General features: G+C 39.8%; 1 protein-coding gene across 1 annotated transcript in view; it reads left to right on the forward strand.

The window, feature by feature from the left end:
• Positions 1-24547, forward strand: part of LOC149183009 (cysteine synthase-like) — an 85193-nt gene that overhangs the window by 60173 nt on the left and 473 nt on the right. The window contains exons 8-9 of the mRNA XM_089417027.1: positions 158-217; positions 24336-24416. Of these exons, the coding sequence (XP_089273153.1) occupies positions 158-217; positions 24336-24416 (141 nt within the window). The remainder of the gene's footprint in view (positions 1-157; positions 218-24335; positions 24417-24547) is intronic.

The following is a 24547-nucleotide window of genomic DNA, read 5'->3' on the forward strand; positions in this document are numbered from 1 at the left end:
TTGAGAATCGTCTACCATCAATATAAAATCTTATGTCAAAACAATATTCTTTTCAGACTATAATTCTTGAAAGTTATGTTAGACTAGTAACCAGTTTCATAACCTCAGTGCATATTTCTTTTATATGGTTCTATTCTAACAATGTCTAATTGTTTAGATTTCAAGTGATGAAGCTGTTGACATGGCCAAGCAGCTAGCATTAAAGGAAGGTTTGCTGGTGAGTGGAATTATTCTCTCTGAGCAAACCAGCTGTATTTTTGTAAAACATGTCTTTCCTATTGGCGTCAGCATTTCAAATTACATGCATTCAATAACAAATTTATGATTAGCGTAAATTGGGATATTGATTTGAAATTGGCAGCCTTGGTTTAAATTCAGAAATGACATACTGTGCAAAGTAATATAATATATAAGAGCCTTCTTATGTTTCCTGATTGGGAGTAGTTGATCAATATTTGTCGAAAATATATTGATATTTCAGCCAAGAAAGTTACCATGTTATAGTAGGAGATTGTAGAGAATGCTTGTATTGTGTCCCATATATTTGATTACTCATGTTATCAACTAATAAGGGATAGATTCCAACATAGGCCTTTACAGGCAGGTACATTGCCAATGAAAAAATGATTTTTCTTTTTGTTTGAACTTTGAATACTTATGGTCACAAGCAGGAATTTCACCTGTGGACTCAATTTTTGCCAAAGCAGCCGTAATTAGGGGGATCTAATTGGTCCAAGTCACCCAATGATCTCACCGGGTCCCATCTAAATGGCTCTTGGTGGAGGCAGATCAACCCATGAGGGTGAGCATGTCGCAAGCGGAAACTGAACAGAAAAAATGATTTCGTGATAAGTTTAAACAAATATGTAAATCTTCTAAAATTTAACTTCTTGGTAATTTTATCTTTTTGGTTTAGTCAACCCTCTATTATATGTGCCCCTTATATGCATAATTGCAGTCGAGATATAATCTGCATAAAGTCAGCTAAGAGGAGTGACTGATTATCACAGTTAATCCCTGTGAAGGAAAAAGGGTAGCCTTTTTCAACAGGTATAGAAGGAAAAGACTAGCAAAAAATCTTTTGTATTAATGAATTGGAAATGTTTTATCAAATATTAGAGAGGGAATAACTTTCTTTGACTTGATTTTAGGAGATGTAAATTCCTAAGCTTGCATTTAGGAAGATCATTGATGGGCTTTCTCCCTTTACAGGGTAAGTTTTCGCTGTTCGGTAAAGTTTTTGGTTTTGCAAACCCTCTATTATAAGTGCCCCTTATATGTATAGTTGTAGACAAGATATAATTTGCATAAAGCCAGCTCAGAGAAGTAACTGATTATCACAGTTAACCCTTGCAAAGGAAAAAGGGTAGCCTTCTTCAATAGGTATAGAAGCAAATGCCTTTGTAGCAAAAACTCATTTCTATTAATGATCCGAAAATGTTTTGTTAAATATTAAAGAGGGAATAGCTTTCTTCGACTTGATTTTAAGAGAGATGTAAATTCCTAAGCTAGCATTTAGGAAGATCATTGATGGGGTTACCCTCTTTACGAGGTAAGTTTTTGGGTGTTTGGTAAAGTTTTATATGTTTGATCTTGATATTAGCACTAATAATCAGTTATAGATGAATTCTATCGTTTTTCACTAGAATGGCAGGCTCAATATTGACAGTAGTTGATGCAGTTTGAGTGATGCCAAATCTTAGTTGACACTACAGGATAGAATATTGTTGCTGTATTTTTTTTGAGGTATTTTGGTCTATTTGAGGTATTTTTGATGATGTCCAGGATTGAAAATGTTCTAATCACCATTAAAATTTGAATGGAGGAATTGCATAATTGATGAGTGTTTGTATGATAATACCAATATTTTGAGTAAGAGGGTGAAAAGGTCAAAAGGAGGCACAAACAGAGTAGTATCCAAAGCTTTCTTAAGGATCTTTTCATTTGTTTAAGAAACATGATGACATAAGGATTTGTGTTACAATGTGGTATAAGCACCTGCCTCCATCTCTAGAAGCTTTGCCAATGTGCAAGTCAAACAATGGACTTTTAAAATAATTACGTTAAGCAGAAGTATCCAACTTATGAATTTGCACAAGTAAATACTCATTTACTATCCACAGGTGCATTTATAGTGACAATGGGCATAGATGAAAATCAGTGGGTGTTATGAGTTGGGTTCACAACTCTAGGCTTGAATGCAATGCTTTTTCGTAGTTTCTCATCAGTTTAGCTTTTACAGTGATTCTAAAGTTTAAACCTTTTTTTCATAGTTTCTCATCAGATTAGCTTTTACAGTGATTCTAAACCTTATTGAGGTTATCCCAGCTTAAGGTCCAAGATATCCTTTGATACATAGGGTTCATGACATGCAAATACAATAGAATGCAAGATTACATGATTTCAGAGTCAACATTTCTTATACAATTGATAGTGCAAAAATTAGCTCACCATTGAAGTGCTAATTGCTCTTTTGTATTATGCATTGTTTAACTAAGTGTTATACTACTTTCCTCTTGTAACTGTTTGCATAATTTCAGGTTTATATATTTTGTGTAACAATCAGTGGTCCTTATTATGTCATTTTTTGGGGTTTCTCCTTTGGTATGCTCATGGTAGATTTTAAACCTTGGTCAAATTTTTTAGGCTTTGCATCTCATCTACCCAAGTTCAAGTCTCCAGAGGCATGCTTTAGCCTGTATTGATTATGCTCAAGGAGTAGGCAGTCCCAGGGAGTTTTCACTCCATTTGTGGTTAATATGGGATGTCTGGGTTCTTGCTTAGTCATTGGGTCATTCCTGTCAAAAAAAAAATTAATCTTGTTTTCTTGTTAGTTAGCTTTTATACTTAGACTATTGTTCTAAATGTCGCTGATCCATCTCTCTTTTCCCTTTGATGCATCTTCAACATTGTATGCCCATCTTAGTTCACAGAGTATATTGTACATCTACTCAATACTCTTATAGTCCCATATTTATAGCAAGGTTAATATTATTGTATTTGGACTATTATGTGGATTTGAAATAAAACAGTTAATTTGGTTCCACTCTCTACTCTTGTTCTTTGGGTGCTCTTTTGTCTTGTTTGTGATTAATAAGGTCCTTGAATCCTTGTCAAAGAACATGGCTTCACCCAAAGTTATCTTGGTTGCATAGGCATGTCTTGATTCTACCTCCATGGAAGGATATTTAGCTTCTGTCCATCTACAATCTTGGACATGACAATTTTTGACTCAACTTATCACCTTATTAAGGCCATTTGCCAATTTCATTCATGGTTCTACTGTAAGCCACAAATGCTTGTTGATTTCATAGGGTCTTAGGGTCTTAACGTGCGTTTCATATATGGAATCTGGATCATCAAACCCCATTTGACTAAACATCAATGGAACTCATTCCCATTATAAAACAATGTATGGCGATGCAAGACATTCTACATACTTCTGGATACAAACAATTAGGATTTAAATTTTATTTGTTCAATCATGTGTAAATGGATGATTTTTCTGCTTGTTCAACATGATTTACATTGGCATGAACATAGAATTTCTAGTAAACAAAATAAAAAAATTGAGTGACAGGATGCCTTCAAACTATGTCACAAGGTTATTTGAACTTCAACCTTGAGGTTTGGAATTCGAAGAACCTATTTTTTTTCTTAAATTCAATTCGGTTTGTTGAACCTCATGGCTGAACCTCAAGTCAAATTTGAATTCGAAGGATGAAACTTAAATCAAATTTGAATTTGCAGGCAATTTGGTTTTTTTATTGTTTTTTTAAAATAAATTATAACTTTTTTTGGGCTAACCTCGGAGCTGTTGACTTAGAATCTTCTCCACACTTTTTTGTTTGCTACTCAGTTGACCCACTTCCATTGCTCCTGCCACCAACCCTCTTTCCATGCTACTAACACTAAACCTTGCCAACCAGATGAAGCAAACAAAGTTCGTACTTCCTGTTAACTACTCCAAAAAACTTGGAATATGAAAATATCCATTGAGGATACAAATATTATTATATATAATATGCATGAAGAATTATGATGATAGAAATGAGAATGAGGGGCCTGCTTATATACTAGGCAGTGCCTCTTCATGGAAGGTCATGCCCCATTTAGACATGCCTCTTCATACTAATTATTAATTAACTAATCATTATTACAATTATCTTCATTATTTATATTTATATTATTTATATATATTTTATTTGTAACATTGCCTTCCTCTTCAAAAAAGCTTTGTCCTCAAAGCTTGTTGATGCAACAGGCTTGATCTTTTTTTTTTTTTTCGGTTTTGAATGTCTTCTCGTCTCGGCACTGTCATCTTCGTTGATAAATTCTTCTAAGTGGCAAACAAAATTGTCGCATTGAGAAGGGATCATACCATCCTAGATTAATCTTTTGTGGAATATTCTGATCACTGGAATTTTGTAACGAATTGTCATCATAGGAGTGGATTGAGGTTACATCAATATTCTTCGGAACATCAACTTGTTGTTTCTGCTTTGAATGGTCCTGATACGTGGCTTGGTTGAGTTGTCTACTCTCGTGATTCAGTTGTCGATAGGGAACTTTTTTGGTTTGACTTGCCCTTATTAGGTGTGTGGAACTTTTTGATTTTCTTCTTGTGAAGATGTTGTTGAGTTGGTTACAAAAACTTCTCTTGGGATGTTCATCGTCTGAACTGCAATATCTAAGTTTGTATTTTCTTCAACTTGCTTGTCTTCTTATTGAGTTTCTTGAGTTGTGACATTCACTAGATTGGTTTATGCTCCCTTATCTTCAACTTGGATTGTTACGACTGGAGACTTTGATACTTCTTGAGCAAGTTGTTCTAACTTGTCTGTTAATGAATTTTTGTCCTTTTTAAGTTTCTTAGTTTGTGTTAATAATTTTTCACTATGGTCTTTCAACTGAGAAACTTCTTCATTTTTGTCAGTGGTGATCTTATCAACTTTGCATATTTTGTAGTACTTTTTTATGTTCTTGAAAAATTATTTTTGAAATATCTTCTATCTTCTGGGATTACTAAATTCGGCTTCACCATAAGATCTTGTAGCGTTATTTTTTTCTTTTTGTAAGAAAACGTCAAAAACTTCTTCGTATTCAAGATGAAGGAACCTAGGGTTTCCATCCATGGCGATCCCAAAATAATGTCACCTAGATCATTCCATAGAGATCGAACAAAGAATTGCGATATAAAAGTATAATCGCCAATGTTTAATTGTAATTCGGTTATGTCATATTATTTTCTACCCAAGCAGTCTAGACTCTAAGCTGTCAATTATATTTGACTCCTGTAAAATTTCTCATTTCCCACCCCGGTTTTCAGTTTCACCTTATTTCTCCAAAATAGTTAAATGCCCTTTCCCATATCCATACATTCAACAACTGAAAAATAAATTTTGCTGAAAACACAAATTCTGGAAATTTTACAGAATGCTGGAAAATGCAGAAATAAAAAAATCAGCAGGTACAAACAACCATTTAACACATTTAAACACAGTAATTTTTGGTCAAGGTGACCCTAGAAAAACCCCCTACAACTCTTGGGGAAAACCAGTTCGAGAGCTCCTTATTTCTGAAAAAATGATTTCTACAGTGAGAAATATTCGGCAAAAATCAGCAAGTAAACTTTCACAACTTATCTCGTTTTCCGTGCCTTACAGCCAACTGGAAAAAACTTGCAAACAACAAAATCTAAACAGAAATAAATGCTGTACGTCCTCCTCGATTTCTGTGCCAATTTTCAGCCTTAAATTCTGCTGTATGGCTTGCCTAGAAAATCGTGCAAGCTGCCAAAAATTTTGTTGTATGATTTCCTCGATTTCTGTGCCGAAAACTGCTCTATGGCCTCCTTGAAAATTTGCTGTACGGCCTCCTTGAAAATCATGCCAGCAAACTCAGATTTCTGCTCCTCGATTTCTGTGCAAACTGCTGTACAACCTCTTTGAAAATCGTGCCCAAAAATCTGCCTTTCACTGTATGCTAACTCAGCTGTACGGACTTGCTGGAATGCTGCCTTGGAATGTGTGCCAAGCTGCTGCCTCCTTCTCCTCCCTGTCCAGAAATCTCCCTTGCTCTCTTGCTCTCCTTCTCCCAATTTGCTCATGAAAGAATGAATGACCTTTTCCTCCTTTTCCTCCTTTAATCTAACCCTAAGTGACTTTTGGGTGATTCCTAAATCCAATGGCTGAAATAGATTGAGATCTAGGGCTGAGATTAAATGCTCATTTAAATCTCACTTTCTATTTTTTAATTCACTCCACTTTAATAAAGACCCACTTAGTCATTTATTTCCAAAGTCACTTTTCCTTTCTAATTTTACATTGACTTTATTAAAGTCACTTTAAAATTAGACTTTAGTAACTTTATCACTTAAAGTCACTTTTAAATTAGATTTGACTTTATAAAAATTATAAAGTTACTTTAGGAGAAAAATTAAATTCTTTTGGACACTTTTCCCTAGGCCAAAGATCAAAGCCTTAGGGAACCACCTGTCCTCCGGTACCAAATTTCAACACTCCCTCTTACCGAGGAAGGTGTTCCTCACCACATCCATCTTGTCTTTGAAGTAGTCATGCTTGCCCCGTGGCAAGGCTTTGGTAAGAATATTTGCAATCTGCTCATTAGTGGGAATATACTCAAGCTTCACAACGCTCTTTTGAACACAGTCTCTGATGAAATGATATTTGATCCCGATATGCTTTGACCTGTCATGAAATACTGGATTCTCCGTGAGTTTAATGCAGCTCTGATTATCATAGTGAATCTTTGAAGGTTTCAACGGCTGACCAAATAAGCCAAACAACATCTTGTGAAGCCAGATGGCCTCACAACTAGCTAGACTGGCTGCCATATACTTTGCTTCCGCTGAACTCAATGCTATTGACTGCTGCTTCCGGCTGAACCATGACACTACTGCTGAACCCAACCCAAAGCAGCACCCAGAAGTGCTCTTCCTATCAGAAGCACAACTTGCCCAATCAAAATCAGTATAATCTGCCGATCTCACTCCATCCCCCTGCCTTTAGTCCAGACCATAATCCACTGTCCCCTGCAAGTACCGCAAAATGTGTTTTGCAGCCACCTAGTGAACCTTCCTAGGCTCACACATAAACTGACTCATCGTGTTGACTGCAAAACAAATATCTGGTCTAATGTTGACCAAATACATCAAGGAACCAATCAGCTGCCTGTACAATGTGGGATCCACCAACTCGGAATCTGAAGCATGAAGCTTCTTCCAGTTGGTGATCATCGGTGTCGACATGGGTCTACAATCCTCCATGTGGAATCTGCCAAGGATGTCGACAATATACTTCCCTTGCCCCAGGAAGAAATGCTCCTCCTCCTACCACACCTCCAAACCCAAAAAGTAATGCATCAAGCCGATGTCCTTCATCTCAAACTCCGCCGCAAGATTTCTCTTGCAGTGCTCTATGAGTCTCTCTGCACCTGTAATGACCAAGTCATCCACATACAGCACCAGAATGAGAGGCTCCTCACCTATCACAATATAGTAAAGGTTCGGATCTGCCTCACTCTTTGTGAAACCCATCCCCTGCAAGTATGTATCTATCCTGGAGTACCAAGCTCTAGGAGCTTGCTTCAGGCCATAAAGGGCCTTCTTTAGTCTGCACGCATGGGACTCCTTCCCATGCACCTCAAAGCCCTGTGGCTGCTCAATGTACACCTCCTTCTGTATGAAGCCATTGAGAAATGCAATCTTCACATCCATCTGGTGGATCTTCCAACCCATCTCTACTGCTATCAATATAATGGAGCGGATCGAAGTATATCGAGCCACGAGAGCGAAGGTCTCCTCATAATCAACTCCCTCTACCTGGAGAAGGTCTCCTCATAATCAACTCCCTCTACCTGGGAGAACCCTCTGGCCACAAACCTCGCTTTGAATTTCTCAATGCTGACATCTGCAGCATGCTTTACCTTGTAAAGCCATCTGGAAGTAACCACAGATTTGCCCTCAGGCCTCGACACCACCTCCCAAACATCATTCTTCATGATAGAAGAATACTCCTCCTGCATGGCCTCTCTCCAGACCTGCTGGCCAGTTGCCTCCTCATAGCTAAAAGGCTCAGAGTCAAGGATGCTAGTAGCCATTGCCATATAGCTACAAAACCTCTCAGGTGGTCTACTCTCTCTGACCGGCCTCTTAGGCTCAGCAACAGATGTGGCATCTCTCAAGGTGTCCTGAAGCCACTTGGGCTTCCTCTTCCCTGAGTGCACTTCTCTCATAGGAGAATGAAACTTCTCCTCCCCATCATCAGGAGCCTGAACTCCTGACTGTCTATCTGCTGTCCTCCTGCCTGCACCTGAACCTGTAGAAGCTGAGGTACCGTGTGAATTGTCCATCAGTGGACTCCCTAGTGAACTGCTCTGTGGACTGCTCTGCATGCTGCCCGGAGCACCACCCCTCTGGCTTGGCGAGCCACTACTCACTGACGGACCTGACATCCTCATAGATGTACCTTTGGATCCTCTTGATCCCTGCCCATTGGATCCCTACGACTGACTCAACTGCTGCCAATGTTTTTAAAACCGGAACCAGTGACCGGACCGGTCCACCTAATAAACCGGTTTATCGACCGGAACCGGTCTAACCGGGACTGGTTTGGTCTAAACGAACCGGTTTTAGAAAAATACATTAAATAATTATTTTTTAATGAAAAAAACTATTTTTAAGATTTAAAACCATGATTCCAAGCCAATAGAGACAAAATATGCAAAGATTGCTCATGTATATACCATGTAAAGGTGAATATATCAAAATGGCATCGAGTGCAATACATATCACGACAAAATACATAAGCAATGAGGCTCTAAATGGCCTCTAGAGTGCAAAAACAAAGCCTACAAACTATGGGGCCAGTGGCCTACTAGAAGACTTCAGTCTAGACTCTACATATATGATAATAGTAAATACTATAATAGTGATCAACATTATCACTTGAAGTTGAAACTTCTCATGAGTTTCAGTCATCATGATCAAACTCAGTTGGTTGAGTCTCGACTCCCAAACTTTGCAGTCACAAACTTCTCTATTGGTTCAGTGACTTGAGTCTCAAACTTCTGAAGGTATTCTGCCCTATTATTTCATTTGGTGCTCCACATGGCTTTACATGGCCTCCTATCCCAGCCAAGTGTTGCTTGAACCTGTTAATACCCCCACCTTGAATGGATTTTTGGCAATATTTGCAGATCATTTTGCCATCAATCATATCACAATGAGCCCATGCAATATCTCTGGCTTTTGGAGGCATGATGACTCCCTGGATGGCAGATCATAGAAGTGAGAAGTTTATAACACATAAAAGAAATTAATTCATGGACAACAGTCAAGTAAGGAATTTTAAAAACGGTAAGTGCAAATCCTTACCTGGAAATGCAAACTAGCTTCCTTAGCCTCCTCTTGAAGATGGCAACTCCACTGACAGCTACACACTATCTCCAAAATAGCTCCAACTCCAACTCCAAGATGACTACTTCAGCAAAAACTCAACACTCTCCAAGCTCACAAACAAACTCACAAACACTCCAAATCAGTTGTGTGAGACAAATGAGAGTGAGAGGGGCCTCTTATAGCTTGGAGAGGGTGTTTTTGGAGGGAAAACACCCTTAGTTCCCCCCCAAAACCCCAAAACCACAGTTAGAAATCCGCTTTTTGCAAGTTATGGTGGGCATGCCTAAAATCGACCGGTTTAGGATGGAACCGGCCGATTTTCACCGGTTTGGGCCAAAAATTGGAGAAACTGCCTTTCAAACCGGGTTTTTTGGCTGGTTTAGACCGGCGGCCTTGCTAACCGGCCGGTTAGACTGGTAACCGGTTTTTAAAAACGGTTTTAAAAACACTGACTGCTGCTGAGGGTCTGGATGATCTAGATACTCTAACTCCCGTGACATCCTAAAGGCCCTGTCCTCCTCGAACTTCACATCCCACCTGACAACAACTTTCGTCTGTGCAGGAATGTAAATCCGAAAGGCCTTTGAAGTCTCACTGTAGCCCACAAAGATACCCTTCTCTGCGGTGGGCTCTAGTTTGGTCCTCTTCTCCTTGGGTATGTAGGAGTATGTAATGCATCCAAAGATATGAAGATGACCAATATCAGGCTTCTTCCTAGAAAAAGCCTCCTCCGGAGTCATGTGCCCCAAGGTACGATGCAGACTCCTGTTCTGCAAATAAACAGCTGTGTTGCAAGCCTCTGCCCACAAGAACAATGGCAACCCCTGATCATGTAACATGGCTTTGGCAGCCCCTACGATGGATTTGTTCTTCCTCTCTGCAACCCCATTCTGCTGGGGGTTGTAAGGAATAGTGAACTCCCTCCTAATGCCTGCCTCCGCACAATAGTCAACAAACTCTCCAAGGGTGTACTCTCCCCCATTGTCCGACCTCAGGGACTTGATCTTCCGACCTGTTTGTGTCTCCACAAGAGCTCTAAACTCCTGAAACCGCTTAAAGACCTCACTCTTGGTCTTCAAGAAATAAATCCAGGTCCTCCTGGAGTGATCATCAATGAATAAAACATAGTACTCATATCCACTCGAGGAAACATGAGACATCCGACCGCTCACATCGGAATGAATCAAATCAAGAATCCCAGTTGCTCTGCTGTCACTGCTGGGAAAAGGGGATTTGGCAAACTTGCCCATCGCACATCCTCTGCAAGTATCAAAGTGATCAGTACTGAAATCTGGCACACCTGTAGTGATCTCCCGCAATGTCCTCAAGGCTCCATGATACATATGCCCCATCCTGCGATGCCAAATCTCACACAACTCAGAACTGCTAGCTCTGTTGTCGGTACTACTGCTCAATGCCAAAAGGGACTGGAATGCAAACTTGTACACCTTTGCATGGCGTACACCTATCACTCTAGCTGAATCAGCTGGAGTGCCCCTGGGATACATCAACACCTGTCATCCCTTGAACAGTACCTCATATCCTCTGTCCTCCAAAGCTGAGACGGATATGAGGTTCTTCCTCATCCCTGGCACATAAAGAACATCTGACACCTTCAAGAGAGGTTTGTACTCCCTTTGAAATGTCAGTGTTCCCACACCGACTGCTCTAACAACTCTGTCATCACCGAGTACTACCTCTATATCAATGCCACTCTCTGAAAGCTCTGAGAAGTACTCACAGACTCCTGTCATGTGACGTGAAGCCCCACTGTCCACATACCAAATACCCGGAGATGCTCCGCTAATCGAGGAAAAGCATGCTCCCTCTAAACCTGTGTGGCATGTGATCCTGCACTAGAGGACTCATACGCAGTGAACCCAAACTCCCGGTCAAAACGAACTGCAAAGTCCTCAACCTCTGCTGAAGTTGCCACGCTCTGGTTCTTCCCCTTCTTCTTCTTCTTCTTCGGACACACCACTGCATAGTGTCCCATCTTTTGACAATTCCAACACTTCACCTTGGAATAGTCCTTCTGTGTGTTACCCTTTTTACCTTTACCTTGGCCTTTGCTCCCACCATTGCTTGTGGAAGCCTGCTTCTTCCCTTTGGCTTTCTTGCGTCCTGCCAACAATGCTACATCCTCATCCTGCTCAACTAGCTTGGCTGCTCCAAGCTGACCTTTCCTGATCTCTGTCTGAATGCAATCATCCTAGAACCTCTCCCATGTGGGAAGGGTCTCACGTGCACAAACCCCACCAGCAAAGTTCATCCATGAACGGGGGAGGCCATTCACTGCAATCTGCACCAACTCAGTTGGTGGAATGTCCTCTCCAACTGCTGCCAACTCATTTCTCACATTAGTAATCTTTGTGAGATATTCAGTTGCACTATCATTGCCCATCTTAATGGTCTTCGACTTCTCCTTCAGGACCATTTTCCGGTTCTCATTGGTACTCTGGTAGAGATTGGACAATGCTGTCCACATCTCTCATGGGCATTCCTCTTTCCTCTCACATGAGGAATGCAATGGTCTTTGACTCCGTCTAGAATCAGTCTCTTACCCTTGTTGTTCTTTTTATTATACTCAGCCAACTGAGTAGCATCAGTAGGCACAACAACAGGGTTCTGTGTGGTATGCACCATGATGTCCCAGACTTTTGCCTCCTCAAAGATACTTTGCATTCACTCCTTCCAAACGCTGTAATTTGTATGCCCATTCAGCCTATCCTCCACCCTCAATCCCAATGACATCTTGCTGTCCTAAAACTGAAAAATAGCACTGCTGTAGTAAAGATAAAACTGCTGTTTGTGAAAAATCAGCTTGCTAGAATTTTCTGAGTGAAAAATCAGCAGGCTGTAATTTTCCTCCATGCTGTCCCAAACTGCACTTCAACACTCAAGCTCCGATACCATGTAAAAATTTCTCATTTCCCACCCCGGTTTTCAGTTTCACCTTATTTCTCCAAAATAGTTAAATGCCCTTTTCCATATCCATACATTCAACAATTGAAAAATAAATTTTGCTGAAAACAGAAATTCTGGAAATTTTACAGAATGCTGGAAAATGCAGAAATAAAAAAATCAGCAGGTACAAACAACCATTTAACACATTTAAACACAATAATTTTTGGTCAAGGTGACCCTGGAAAAACCTCCTACAACTCTTGGGGAAAACCAGTTCGAAAGCTCTTTATTTTGGAAAAAATGATTTTTACGGTGAGAAATATTAAGCAAAAATCAGCAAGTAAACTTTTACAGCTTATCTCGTTTTCCGTGCCTCACAGCGAATTGGAAAAAACTTGCAAACAACAAAATCTGAACAACAGTCCTCGATTTCTATGCCAATTTTCAGCCTTAAATTATGTTGTACGACTTGCCTAGAAAATCGTGCAAGCTGCCCGAAATTATGCTGTACAATTTCCTCGATTTTTGTGCCGAAAACTGTTGTACGGCCTCCTTGAAAATCGTGCCAGCAAACTCAGATTTCTGCTCCTCGATTTCTGTGCAAACTGCTGCATGGCCTCCTTGAAAATCGTGCCCAAAAATCTGCCTTTCACTGTATGCTAACTCCACTGTATGGACTTGTTGGAATGCTGTCTTGGAATGTGTGCCAAGCTGCTGCCTCCTTCTCCTCCTTGTCTAGAAATCTCCCTTGCTCTCTTGCTCTCCTTCTCCCAATCTACTCATGAAAGAATGAATGACCTTTTCCTCATTTTCCTTCTTTAATCTAACCCTAAGTGACTTTTGGGTGATCTCTAAATCTAATGGCTGAAATAGATTGAGATCTAGGGATGAGATTAAATGCTCATTTAAATTTTACTTTCTATTTTTTAATTCACCCCACTTTAATAAAGACCCACTTAGTCATTTATTTCCAAAGTCACTTTTCCTTTCTAATTTTACATTGATTTTATTAAAGTCACTTTAAAATTAGACTTTAGTAACTTTATCACTTAAAGTCACTTTTAAATTAGATTTGACTTTATAAAAATTATAAAGTCACTTTAGGAGAAAAATTAAATTCTTTTGGACACTTTTCCCTAGGCCAAAGATCAAAGCCTTAGGGAACCACCTCTCCTCTGGTACCAAATTTCAACAACTCTGGAATCATCAATTGGTTAGCAAGGTTACAGTTTATATAATTTTTCCCTTTAGTGGGAGAGATAGAAATAATAACATCTTTTCCTGCAAGAGTCCCTTTAATTCTGAATAGCACTGGAGCAACGCAACATGAGGCTCCTAGAAATCTCCCTTCCTTATATTCTAAAGTAGATGCCATTTTTTTTCTTGATTTATCTTCACTCCTTCAACTTCAATATGGAATGGTTAATAACTTAATAATCCTTTCTCTTTTAAAAATAAATCTTATATAAATATATCTTATTCTTTTTTTTTTTAAATACCTTCCACTCTTTTTTATTTATTATTTATATTTTTATTATAATTATGAACCTTTCGACTGTAATTAAGTTTATGTTATATGACTTGATGAATATTTATTTTCCCCTTTTAACAATGCTACCTTTGAATATCTTTGCACTATTCATATATATGAGTCTTGATTTTATTTTATTCTTTGATACTTGAATGTCTTTTTAATATATATAACCTCTTACTAGATTGTCTCTTTAAATAAGATATTCTTCGACTAACCTTTTCAATTTTTTACCTTTTATAATACGTACCCAATTATGCTCAATTGTGATAATCCTTTATTTGGTTAATTAAATTTATGTCGATTGGTCACGATGAGTTCACTATTGGGCGTGTTCGTTCCACTTGACTGTGCAGATTGTAGGTGGGACCACACAGTGAAATAATACACCCGGATTTTAATTTGGTATGGGTAAATTGGTTGAGTGATTAATTTTTCCATATAAGTTGATATTACATGGAGGCCTTAAACAAGTGGTAATTGGAAACGACTGTGTATGAGCTTTGGCAGCGTGAGTGGCGGTGGATCGGTGACTTGTTGGGAAAGCGGCCGAGCGGTGTTTCGGTTGACAACGAGGGAGTGAAGATCCGATCACTGCTGAGAGGGTAGACTGAAGCTGCATTGTGAAAAAACGGTGGACCAACGGTGGTGTGGGATCGATCGATGGTTGTGGTTATACGACCTAGTGGCGGTGTTGAAGACAACCGAATTCTGTGGGGCCACTGAAGGAAGTTTGTGGCTATGAAAATCGATTGATGGCTGTGATGGAAGGGTCGACGATCGACTGGGTAATTCCAGAGTCAAGCTGCATGTGGATTGCTGCGGTATTCAAAAGTGGAGGTGGCCCGTCAGGCAAGAGTGCTAGTTGGTCAGTGGCTCCAGTGGTGGTGGCGTTGGAGTTGCGCAGTCTAGGTGTGCAGCGCCAATGTTTGTAGTGTGTGCAGGAAGGACGTTGGGATGGGGGGTAGACTGGTGGTGGCAACGATATACGTTTGGCTCTCACAAGATGGGGTGCGACTCGACTGCCCTTCTTTTTTTTTTGTTTTTTTTTTTTTTTTATATATTTATATTTATATATATATTTTTTATATTTCATATTTTTTTTTGTATATATATATATATATTTTAATATAATCTTCTTTATTTTTAAATACTCTTTTATTATTATCATTATTTTAAAACTTTTCTAATAGCCAAAGGCCTGTCAGGACTCAGTAGTATGGAGAATCTCAAGAAACTGGTAGCGTAACACTTTAACGACAACGATGTAGATGAATTTGATAGTCAAAGACCTTGATTGGAGAAGGTGGCTCTGTGTAACAGTTAAGTAGCCTAGAGGACCGAACTGCTTTGATACCAAATTGTTAATTTTGGCAACTAGGGCCAAACTTCACCTAAGACAGCTCATATTAGGCAGCTCATATTTTTATTGGATTCCTCTCTCCGAGAGGTGTAGGATTGATCTAAAGATCATCCCATTCTAACATGTACAAATGGAATTATGAATTTATTTTGATTATGGACAAATTGTCAAGGTCGGCCAACAATCTAATGTAGGCTCAAGAGCTCAACAGTCACGTCTATTCATCCTCAGCGTTTGCATATAAATACAAGGTGCCTCCTCCTCATTTGGACATTTCATTCACTCACACATCTTTCTCTTCTTGATTGGGTGCAAATTTCTGAGGCTTCTCTCTCTCCACACATGCGAAGAAGGGATTGTTCTTTTGCTGTCCTTGCGTTTACTAGAGTTGACCAAAAATTGCAGAAGGTTGTTTTGACCAACGTTGACCATCTTTGGTTGTAGTTTTGTGTGGGGTATTTCTGTTTGGGTAGGCTGTAGTTTTAGGCATGAAATCTGAGGTCGTTTGACCAACGTTCACTGTGCTAGGGTTTGCTGCAGCGTTGACTTTTGTTGACCAGATTTGACTAGACTTTTTCAGACTATTATTGGGCTGATTTGACTTACTGTTGGAGGTCGAGTTGGCCGAGTTTGACCGGGCTGTTTTGGAGGTTAGAATTTGCCCTATTGACCAACATTGACTTTCAAGTTAGGGTTTTCTATTTTTGCTGTTTGAATGATCATATTTCATTGTGATTGGGCAAGTGAATATGTTAAAATTGGCAACTAGGGACCAACTCCACATGGGTCATCTTATTTATGACAACTAATATTTTTCTTGGATTCCTCTCTCTAAGAGGTGTAGGATTGATCTAAAGATCATCCAATTCCGACATGTACAAATGAAGTTATGAATTTATTTTGATTATGGACAAATTGTCAAGGTTGGCCAACAAACTTATGTAGTTTCAGAAGTCCAACAGTCACGTCTATTCATTCTCAACGTTTCATATAAATAGAAGGTGACTTAGCCTCATTTGGATACTCATTTTCACACTTCTCTCTCTCTCTCTCCTCATTGATTAGGTACGGATTTCTAGGCCTCTCCCTCTCCACTCGTTCGAAATTTCAGGAGAGCAAAATTTCAGGAGGTCGAAATTCCAGGAGATCGAATTTCTATATAGTTGACCAGCGTTGACTACAACTAGGGCTGATCGCAGGGTTGGCTATTTGACCAGATTTGATTGGGCTATTTTGAAGGTTGATTCATCTTGCTGTTTGGAGGCCGAAGTTGACTGAAGTTGACCAATTTGTTGAGGGTCAAATCTGCCTTGTTGACTTTTCTGGTTAGGGCTCTTTTGCTGCTGTTATAAATTATCAGATTTGTAAATTGTACTATCTCTCTCTGCTGAACCATTGAAGACTAAAAGAAGATTTGATCAAGGGTTTCCCCATATTGGGGTTTGTCCCTGGCTGGTGCCACATCTTGTGTCCTCTTGTCTTGGCTTGTCTTCTACTGTTTATGTTTATGTTCTATCTGCATTTTACTATCATGTTGATGTGATTGCTAATCTGAATATTGATATTGGGCTTGCAAAGAAATTGAAGTAAAATTGTTCTAAAGCATAGAACATACCATTGTTGGCTAAAATTAACATGGCATCAGAGTTGAGGTGAAGGCAAAGCCCAAGCAAGAGTGAAAGAGAAATCACCAAAGACAGTTGGACAAGGACAAAAGGCTCAATGGGTTCCTCATCCTACTTCCTGGCTGATGACAAGCTCCATAGTAAATCTTACTATCATGGATGGAAGATGTCTCTTGATTTGACCTTGGAAGAACAAGAAGTGATGGATTATGTGCAGGGTAAAATACCTGAGCCTCCTTCAAATGCATCAGTTGCTGCAAAGACCAAGTACAATAGGGTTGAAGTCAAAGCAAAGAAGATTATTATGGATTCCATTGACAAGCATCTGGTGGCCTACATCTCCAAATTGAAGACCTCCAAGGAGATATACGACAGGTTGGTCGACATGTTCAAGGTTAGCAATGCTAATCAAATTCTATTTCTCAAGAATAAGTTGAAGGATATTAAGAAGGGCAAGGATGAGGACATTCAATCCTATTTCTTGAGGATTACTGAGTTCAAGAATGATCTACTCTCGATTGGAGAAGTCATTCATGACATGGAACTTACTCTTACCACCCTTGGAGGACTCCCACCTTAGTGGTATGTATTTAGAACCACTATATTCAACAAGGATCGAATTCCAGGGTTTGAAGAATTAATGTCGAGATGCATTGAAGAAGAAACAAGAATGGTGGAGCAAGAAATGCCTTCTAATAGAAGCTACTCCATTGCATTCTCTGTTCATGCCAAGAGGAAGAACAATGCAGGTTCAAAGAAACAAAGTCAAGGAAGACCGGGATTGAAAACTGGAAGCAAGGGAAGATGCTTTGTTTGCAATAAGTTTGGCCACTATGCAAGGGAGTGTCCTAATACAAGGGATACACCTCGAGATGATGACTATCATAACAACTCCAGGGGCAACTTCAACAACAATGATCAAAGAAATGGCAGGTCCAATGGCAAGGGAAAAAGGAATGCGAGACATCACGGAAATGGTCGACCCTCCAAGAAATCAAGGAACTCCAGGTATGAAGAATCCATTGTTGTTAACAATAAGCAAAAAGAGTACTATCTTATATCGGCCCTCTCCACTGCCTCTCCTCCGGACACTTTAGGAAATTGGCTAATTGATAGTGGTGCCTCAAGGCACTTCACCGGGTATAAGGAAGCTCTCTCTAATCTTATAGAAAAGGAGACAAACTTGGAGATCATCCTTGGAGATGACGCCACCTATCTCGTGAAGGGAGTAGGGAATGTTACCCTTCAATTGAATCAAGGTAACACTATTCGTTTGCAAGAAGTACTATATGTACCCCATCTCAAGAAGAACCGAGTGTCCATTTCGAGAATGGAAGAAAAAGATTCAAGGTGGCTTTTATTGACGGAAAGGTTCGTGTTTGGAAAAGAAATTTTAAAGATGCTTTTACTCTTGGGTTTAGGGTTGACACTTTATATCAAGTTGGAGGAAGTACATTGGGAGCCATGTCTTGCGACACATCTCTACAATCTGAACTATGGCACCAGAGGTTCACCCATCTTCATTATAAGGCCCTACCTAATGTGGGACAAATGGTGATGGGTATGCCCAAATTCAAAGTAGGGCATGAAGGTGTATGTCAGGATGTGCCGAAGGAAAACTTAAAGGGGACCATTCCCCTCAAGTAATAGCAAGACCATAGACATATTGCAATTGATCCACTCCGACATATCTGGTATGATGCCCGTAAACTCTTTGGGAGGATACTTATATTATCTCACCTTTATGGATGATTATTCTCGCAAAACCTGGATCTACTTCTTGAAGAAGAAGGATGAAGTGTTCACCTAGTTTCGACACTTCAAAGCCTTTATTGAAAACCAATCCGAGAAAAAAATCAAGATATTGCGGACTGATAATGGGATTGATTACGAATCCAATGAATTCCAAGATTATTGCAGAGAAGCTGGCATTAAGAGGGAGACTACAACGCCATACACTTCCGAGCAGAATGGTGTGGTTGAAAGGAAGAATCACTCTATTGTAGAAGTTGTTCGTGCCATGCTTCATGATCAAGGCCTTCCGAAGTTTCTATGGGCTGAAGCTGCAAATATCGCTGTGTATGTTCAAAACCGATGCCCTCATCAAGCATTAGACTCCAAGGCTCTCGAAGAAATGTTCACTGATAAGAAACCCAATGTCTCTCATTTTAGAATTTTTGGAAGCCCCGTATATTTTCATGTGCCACAAGAGAAAAGAAGCAAATTGGGTGCATCTGGGAAGAAAGGAATCTTTGTGGGCTACAACGAACATTCTAAGGGATATAGAATTTATTTGGTTGGTCAAAAGGAAGTTGAGATAAGTCATGATGTCACCTTCGACGAAGATATGGCCCTCAGGAAGATCAACGACCTTCCTATCCTAAGGAAGGACAAAGAAGCTAACACTGGAAATCAGGGTGAAAAAGAGGACGAAACAATGCCTGATGTTGATGAACCTATGGATCCTATTGATCCTCTTCCTCATAAGCCCTCCTCCTCCAAGAGGAGACCCTCATGGCTTAGGGAGACTCTCGAAGATGCCGAGAGACATATTGCACCAAGGGGGACTTTCCATGAAAGCAATAAGCGGAACATGTATCAAAGATACTTGACCATCATGAGCACTATCATTCGAAATGAGCCTTCATCATTCGAAGAAGCTGTGAAACATCAAATATGGAAGGATGTTATGAATGAAGAATACGAGTCAATTATGAAAAAGAATGATGTCTGGGATGTGGTCCCTAGACCCTAGGACAAATCAGTTGTCACCTCTAAGTGGCTCTACAAAATCAAGCATGGAGTTGACGGAAGTGCAGAAAAGTTCAAGGCTCGCTTTGTTGCTAGAGGCTTCTCTCAAAAGGAAAGTGTAGATTACAATGAGATATTTGCACTTGTTTCCCGATACACCACCATCCACTCGATCATAGCGCTTGCGACCTCGCAAGGATGGAATCTACATTAGATGGATATCAAGACCCCCTTCTTGCATGGTTCAATCAAAGAGGAAGTCTATGTGGAACAACCCGAGGGGTTTGAAGTACATGATCAAGAATCTCATGTATGCAGGTTGAAGAAAGCTCTCTATGGATTGAAGCAAGCACCCCAGGCTTGGTATGAGAGGATCGATAACTATTTGATGAAGCTGGGATTCACTAGAAGTGAAGCCGATCCAAACCTTTACTTTAAGGTTGAAAATGATAAACCTCTCATTTTGGTACTTTATGTGGACGACCTCTTTCTGACAGGTGCAGACCCTCTCATTCACAAATGTAAGAGGGAGTTGGCTTCTGAATTTGAGATGAAGGACTTAGGACCAATGCATTATTTCCTAGGGTTGGAGGTTTGGCAGAAGCCAGGTGAAATTTTCCTCTCCCAAGGAAAATATGTTGTGAAGATATTGGAAAGATTTGGGATGGTGGACTGCAAGCTTGTGACTAATCTGATGGAAGTTAACTTTAAGAAGTTATGTGGTAGTGCTGCTGGACCTGAATTGGTAAATGATTCTGAGTATCATCAACTCATAGGAGCACTGATGTTCTTGGTGAATTCCCGTCCGGACATATGTTTTGCAGTTAACACGTTGAGCGAATATATGGTTGAGCCTCATCATATACATTGGATTGGTGCTAAGAATCTTTTGAGATATCTTTGGGGCATAATCACTCATGGACTGAGATACACTGTCGGAGATGTGAGGTTGCATGGTTATTCTGATGCTGATTGGGTTGGCAATGTAGTGGATCGCAAGAGCACTTCTGGATGCTGTTTTTCTTTGGGTTTTGCTTCGATATCCTGGATGAGCAGGAAGTAGAAATCGGTGGCCTTGAGCACCGCTAAGGCTGAATACATAGCTGCTAGTATGGCCTCCTGTGAAGCTGTCTGGTTGAGGAAGCTCTTCAGTGTTTGGTCATGTGTTGGATACGACCGTGATCCTCTGCAACAACCAGAGTGGGATCCGATTATCAAAGAATCCCGTGTTTCATGATCACTCCAAGCATATAGATATCAAATACCACTTTATCCGGACATGGTATAATGAGGAGCAATAAGGCTCCATCACATTGGGACTGATGAGCAGGGCGTCGATATTTTGACAAAGCCCCTGGGGAAGGTCAAGTTCTTGGCCTTCCGAGAACGACTTGGAGTCGTGGAGAGACCCTCTTATGAGGGTCCTGTATGAGATGGACATTGAGCTCTGGGAGCTCCGGGGGGCTTGGGGTACTTCTTGGAGCGTTGAGCAACCATAGGGTGTACTCAAAAGCATTTGGAGTTTGGTGATGATGCCACAGATGCAATTATGAGAGTTGGAACAATGATATACCAACTCGAGTTAGGGGGTAGGATGGAAGTGAAGGATGTGTTTTGGGTGCTGGAACTCAAGTGGAGTTTTCTCTCAATCTCAATGATGGAGAAGAAGGGGTTCTGTCGACTTTCATGTTGCTTTCGAGGATGGGAAGGCATTGATCAGACCTAGCAGATCTAGCTTTGATGAGGGACATGTCATAGGAATTAGGGAGAGAAACATGTAGAGGCTAAAGGACAACTTATTTGAGCAAATGCACAAAGTAGAGTAGTGACAACGAACAAGGAGTAGCAAGCTCTAAAGGTTGAATGGCTCAGAGGGAGTCAACCTTCAGATATAGGAGGGAAGGAGCAGTGAACAGATTCCTTCAAATTTGTTAAGAGGTTCTCTTGGTACGAGATGACCTTACAAGATATTTAGGAGCAGGAGGCTTTTAAGAATGAAGCCAAGGACAATTATATTTCAAGAATGTTTCTAGACTAGATGGCAAGGAAAGGCTTCTAGTTCAGAGTGAGCAACCAAGGCAACAGATTCAGTTCCTGAGCTGAAGTCAGTTCCAAGTGGCAAAAGTACCTCCCTCGTTAAGAGGGAGTGTTGATGTTTGTAGCTAGGGTAGGTACTTTTGCAAAGGCCTAGTGTCTAGGCATGTAGAAGTTGCCCACGGGCTCCTTGGAAACTTTCTCTAGTGTGAGCAAGCTGTTAATGTAACTTAACCTAAGTTAGACTGAGGAGCTTTTCCTAAGTCTATGTTGACTTATTGAACTAAAGTAAACTGGGAAAAGTAAAGTAAATTACTTTAGTGAATATGTTTTAATCTCAACCCTTGATCTCAAGTGAGGCGAGATACAATCTTGGCCATCAATCACTTTGGAGATTAGGGGTAGGAATTTACAATGTAGAGTTATAAAACAAAGGCTATGGAGAAGGAGAAGACACCATGCAGCAACACAAGACTGTGAGAGGCATCTCAGTGAGGTGTGTGATATTCTAAGTGCATTTGGTTTGAGGAAGGGGGAAGCCAGGGAATTTAGATCAGCCAAGGAGGGCTTGATCAGCTGGATCAGATCCAATGTTGTATGTAATTCCTCACTTGGGCTATTTTCCTAGGAAGAGAGCCCAAGTAAGTTCATAACTTAATGATGAACTGTGATTGGGCAGAATCTCCTGTGCCATTTTTGTGATTGAGATTGGTAAATTTGCTTTCCGTTGAATTTATTTTGTTAATACACTAGCTGATTGGAACTGATTGCTGGCTTGCTAGCATAAGAAAAATTAACATGCTTCTCTTCTCAGAAAATACTCTAGGCAAGTAAAATTTAACATGCATTGTTCTTTGAGGGTAAAAGATTTTCAACCCTTCTTTGACAGGTTAAACAGTCTTTAAAGGATCTTTAAAGATTCAAAACTGATAACTTGTTACAATCTTTTGAGATGCTGGCAAATGTCAGGGTGTTGTAGTTTAATGATCCAGGTCTGAGATAAGCAACGAATAGATTATACAACTTTGTTCAACTTCTATGGTGGTGTTCCTGTGAGCATAAAGGGCTTTGGTGCCTTTAGCACCAGCAACTTTTTCATCTTCTATTGGATTGTTTTTTAATCACTTGAAAAGTTTGGCTGAGAATATTATTATAGCTTATGAAGGGTCATACCAGTTCTTTGTTCCCATGGAACACAGTTTACGCTTCCTGTGCAAGGAGAGCATGACTTCTATTGTTAACCATAATGGAAGATTTTGAAAGATGCCAAAACAAAAATAGAAGATAGCCTACAGATGATGTGTCCAAGGATGACGGAACTTGCATTTCCTGGTGCTCAACAAGGAGCCACCAATATGACTTGACTTTTAACCTAAACCTCGACCATTTAATGTAGGGCACGGAAGTCCGTTTCATTTATCCTGGATTGTGGAATTAATGTTTTGAACTAATGACCATATGTGCTCTTTTCCCAGTGGATGTATTATTTGCCAACCTCTAATATGCACATTAAATGATTCACTCTTGTTCACATTATGCAAACTATGAAAGTATAGCCTAGGGCTGCTGTGTACTCAAGGAAGGTATAAATCCTGTATAATGATTTCAACCTGCTCGAATTCTGGATGATAGTATGTTGGATACTATCTCCAGTGTGGTGGGGACTCTGTCTACTGTTGGATGTACTGGTATAGGCAAGCTGAATCTGCTTGTATCTTGAATATATTCTTTAAGAATGCAAACAAGTCTCATGAAATAGCGAGTGACAAGAAATAAACCTTTTGACATGTTTAGCATGATCTAGCCTCTTGGCTTCTTATTTCAATGGTTGGTTTTTATAACAGAGTTTGTCAGTGGGATGAGACCTTTAACACTAACTTAGACCTGAAGGATAAACAGTTCTAATCAATCAAACACTTTTCTTATTGCTGTCATATCATTTTATTTCTTTGGAGAAATAATTCCTTCACCCTCCTACAATCAAAGAATGAGGAAGCTGGTACCTTGGAAGTTCCATTCCATGAATTTCTCCCCTCTTCTTGGGTTTCCCAATTGACAGTGGCATCGACTGCCAGCAACAATAGTGGTTGGTAACCATGCAAGACTCAGTGGGAATGTTATGCCTTAGTGGAATGGATTGAATTGATGGTGCTAACCCTTTTGGCTATTGTTTCTGCTGTCATATCGTATATGTGTGTTAGTTTTCAGAAAATGGTGTCTGTTTCTAATTAATGATGACCAGATTGGGAAATGACCAGTGTTCAGGAAGTTATCAATTTTGAGTAGGAATACATTTCCTGTCTATGTATTCTTACAAGTTTTCCTGGTTTCATATTTCATATTTTGTTTTAGTTCTCATTCAATTCAATGAGTATTTGTGTTATGCCATTCATTTATAATCATTTATCGATCTTGTTTTGTGTCGTGCAGTAGTGCAATGGACATGCTCATGTTCAAGCAGTGCATTATTTATGTAGTAATTCTGTTTAGTTTGCTATATATGTTTATTTTTACAAGATAGATGGTTCTCTATATGACATATTATTGGCCTAATAGCAGTTAAAAGTTACACGAGAATTTGGTAAACTGGTTCTCATCACTTGTGGATTTCCCATTCTGTATTTGAGGAATGTTCATTTCAGCTTCTAGCTTGAGATCTCCAGTATCTATTGACTCTAAACTGGGTGGTTATGATGGCAACAGGTGGGTATATCATCAGGTGCCGCGACTGCAGCGGCAATTAGAGTTGCAAAGAGGCCTGAAAATGCTGGGAAGTTGATTGTTGTGAGTATCTCTTTTGCAGAGAATCTCTGAGGGACATTCATTGTTGTGTATTCTATCAAGTTGGTTCAGTTGGTCAGTGTTTGGTCTTCTCAATGTAAACAAAAAATTTGTGGATCTCCCATGATGTTTGA

This window comes from Pinus tabuliformis, chromosome 3_2, assembly GCF_031772625.1.
Source record: "Pinus tabuliformis cultivar Carrire ecotype Pingquan chromosome 3_2, CPIR1, whole genome shotgun sequence".
Taxonomy (NCBI): domain Eukaryota; kingdom Viridiplantae; phylum Streptophyta; class Pinopsida; order Pinales; family Pinaceae; genus Pinus; species Pinus tabuliformis.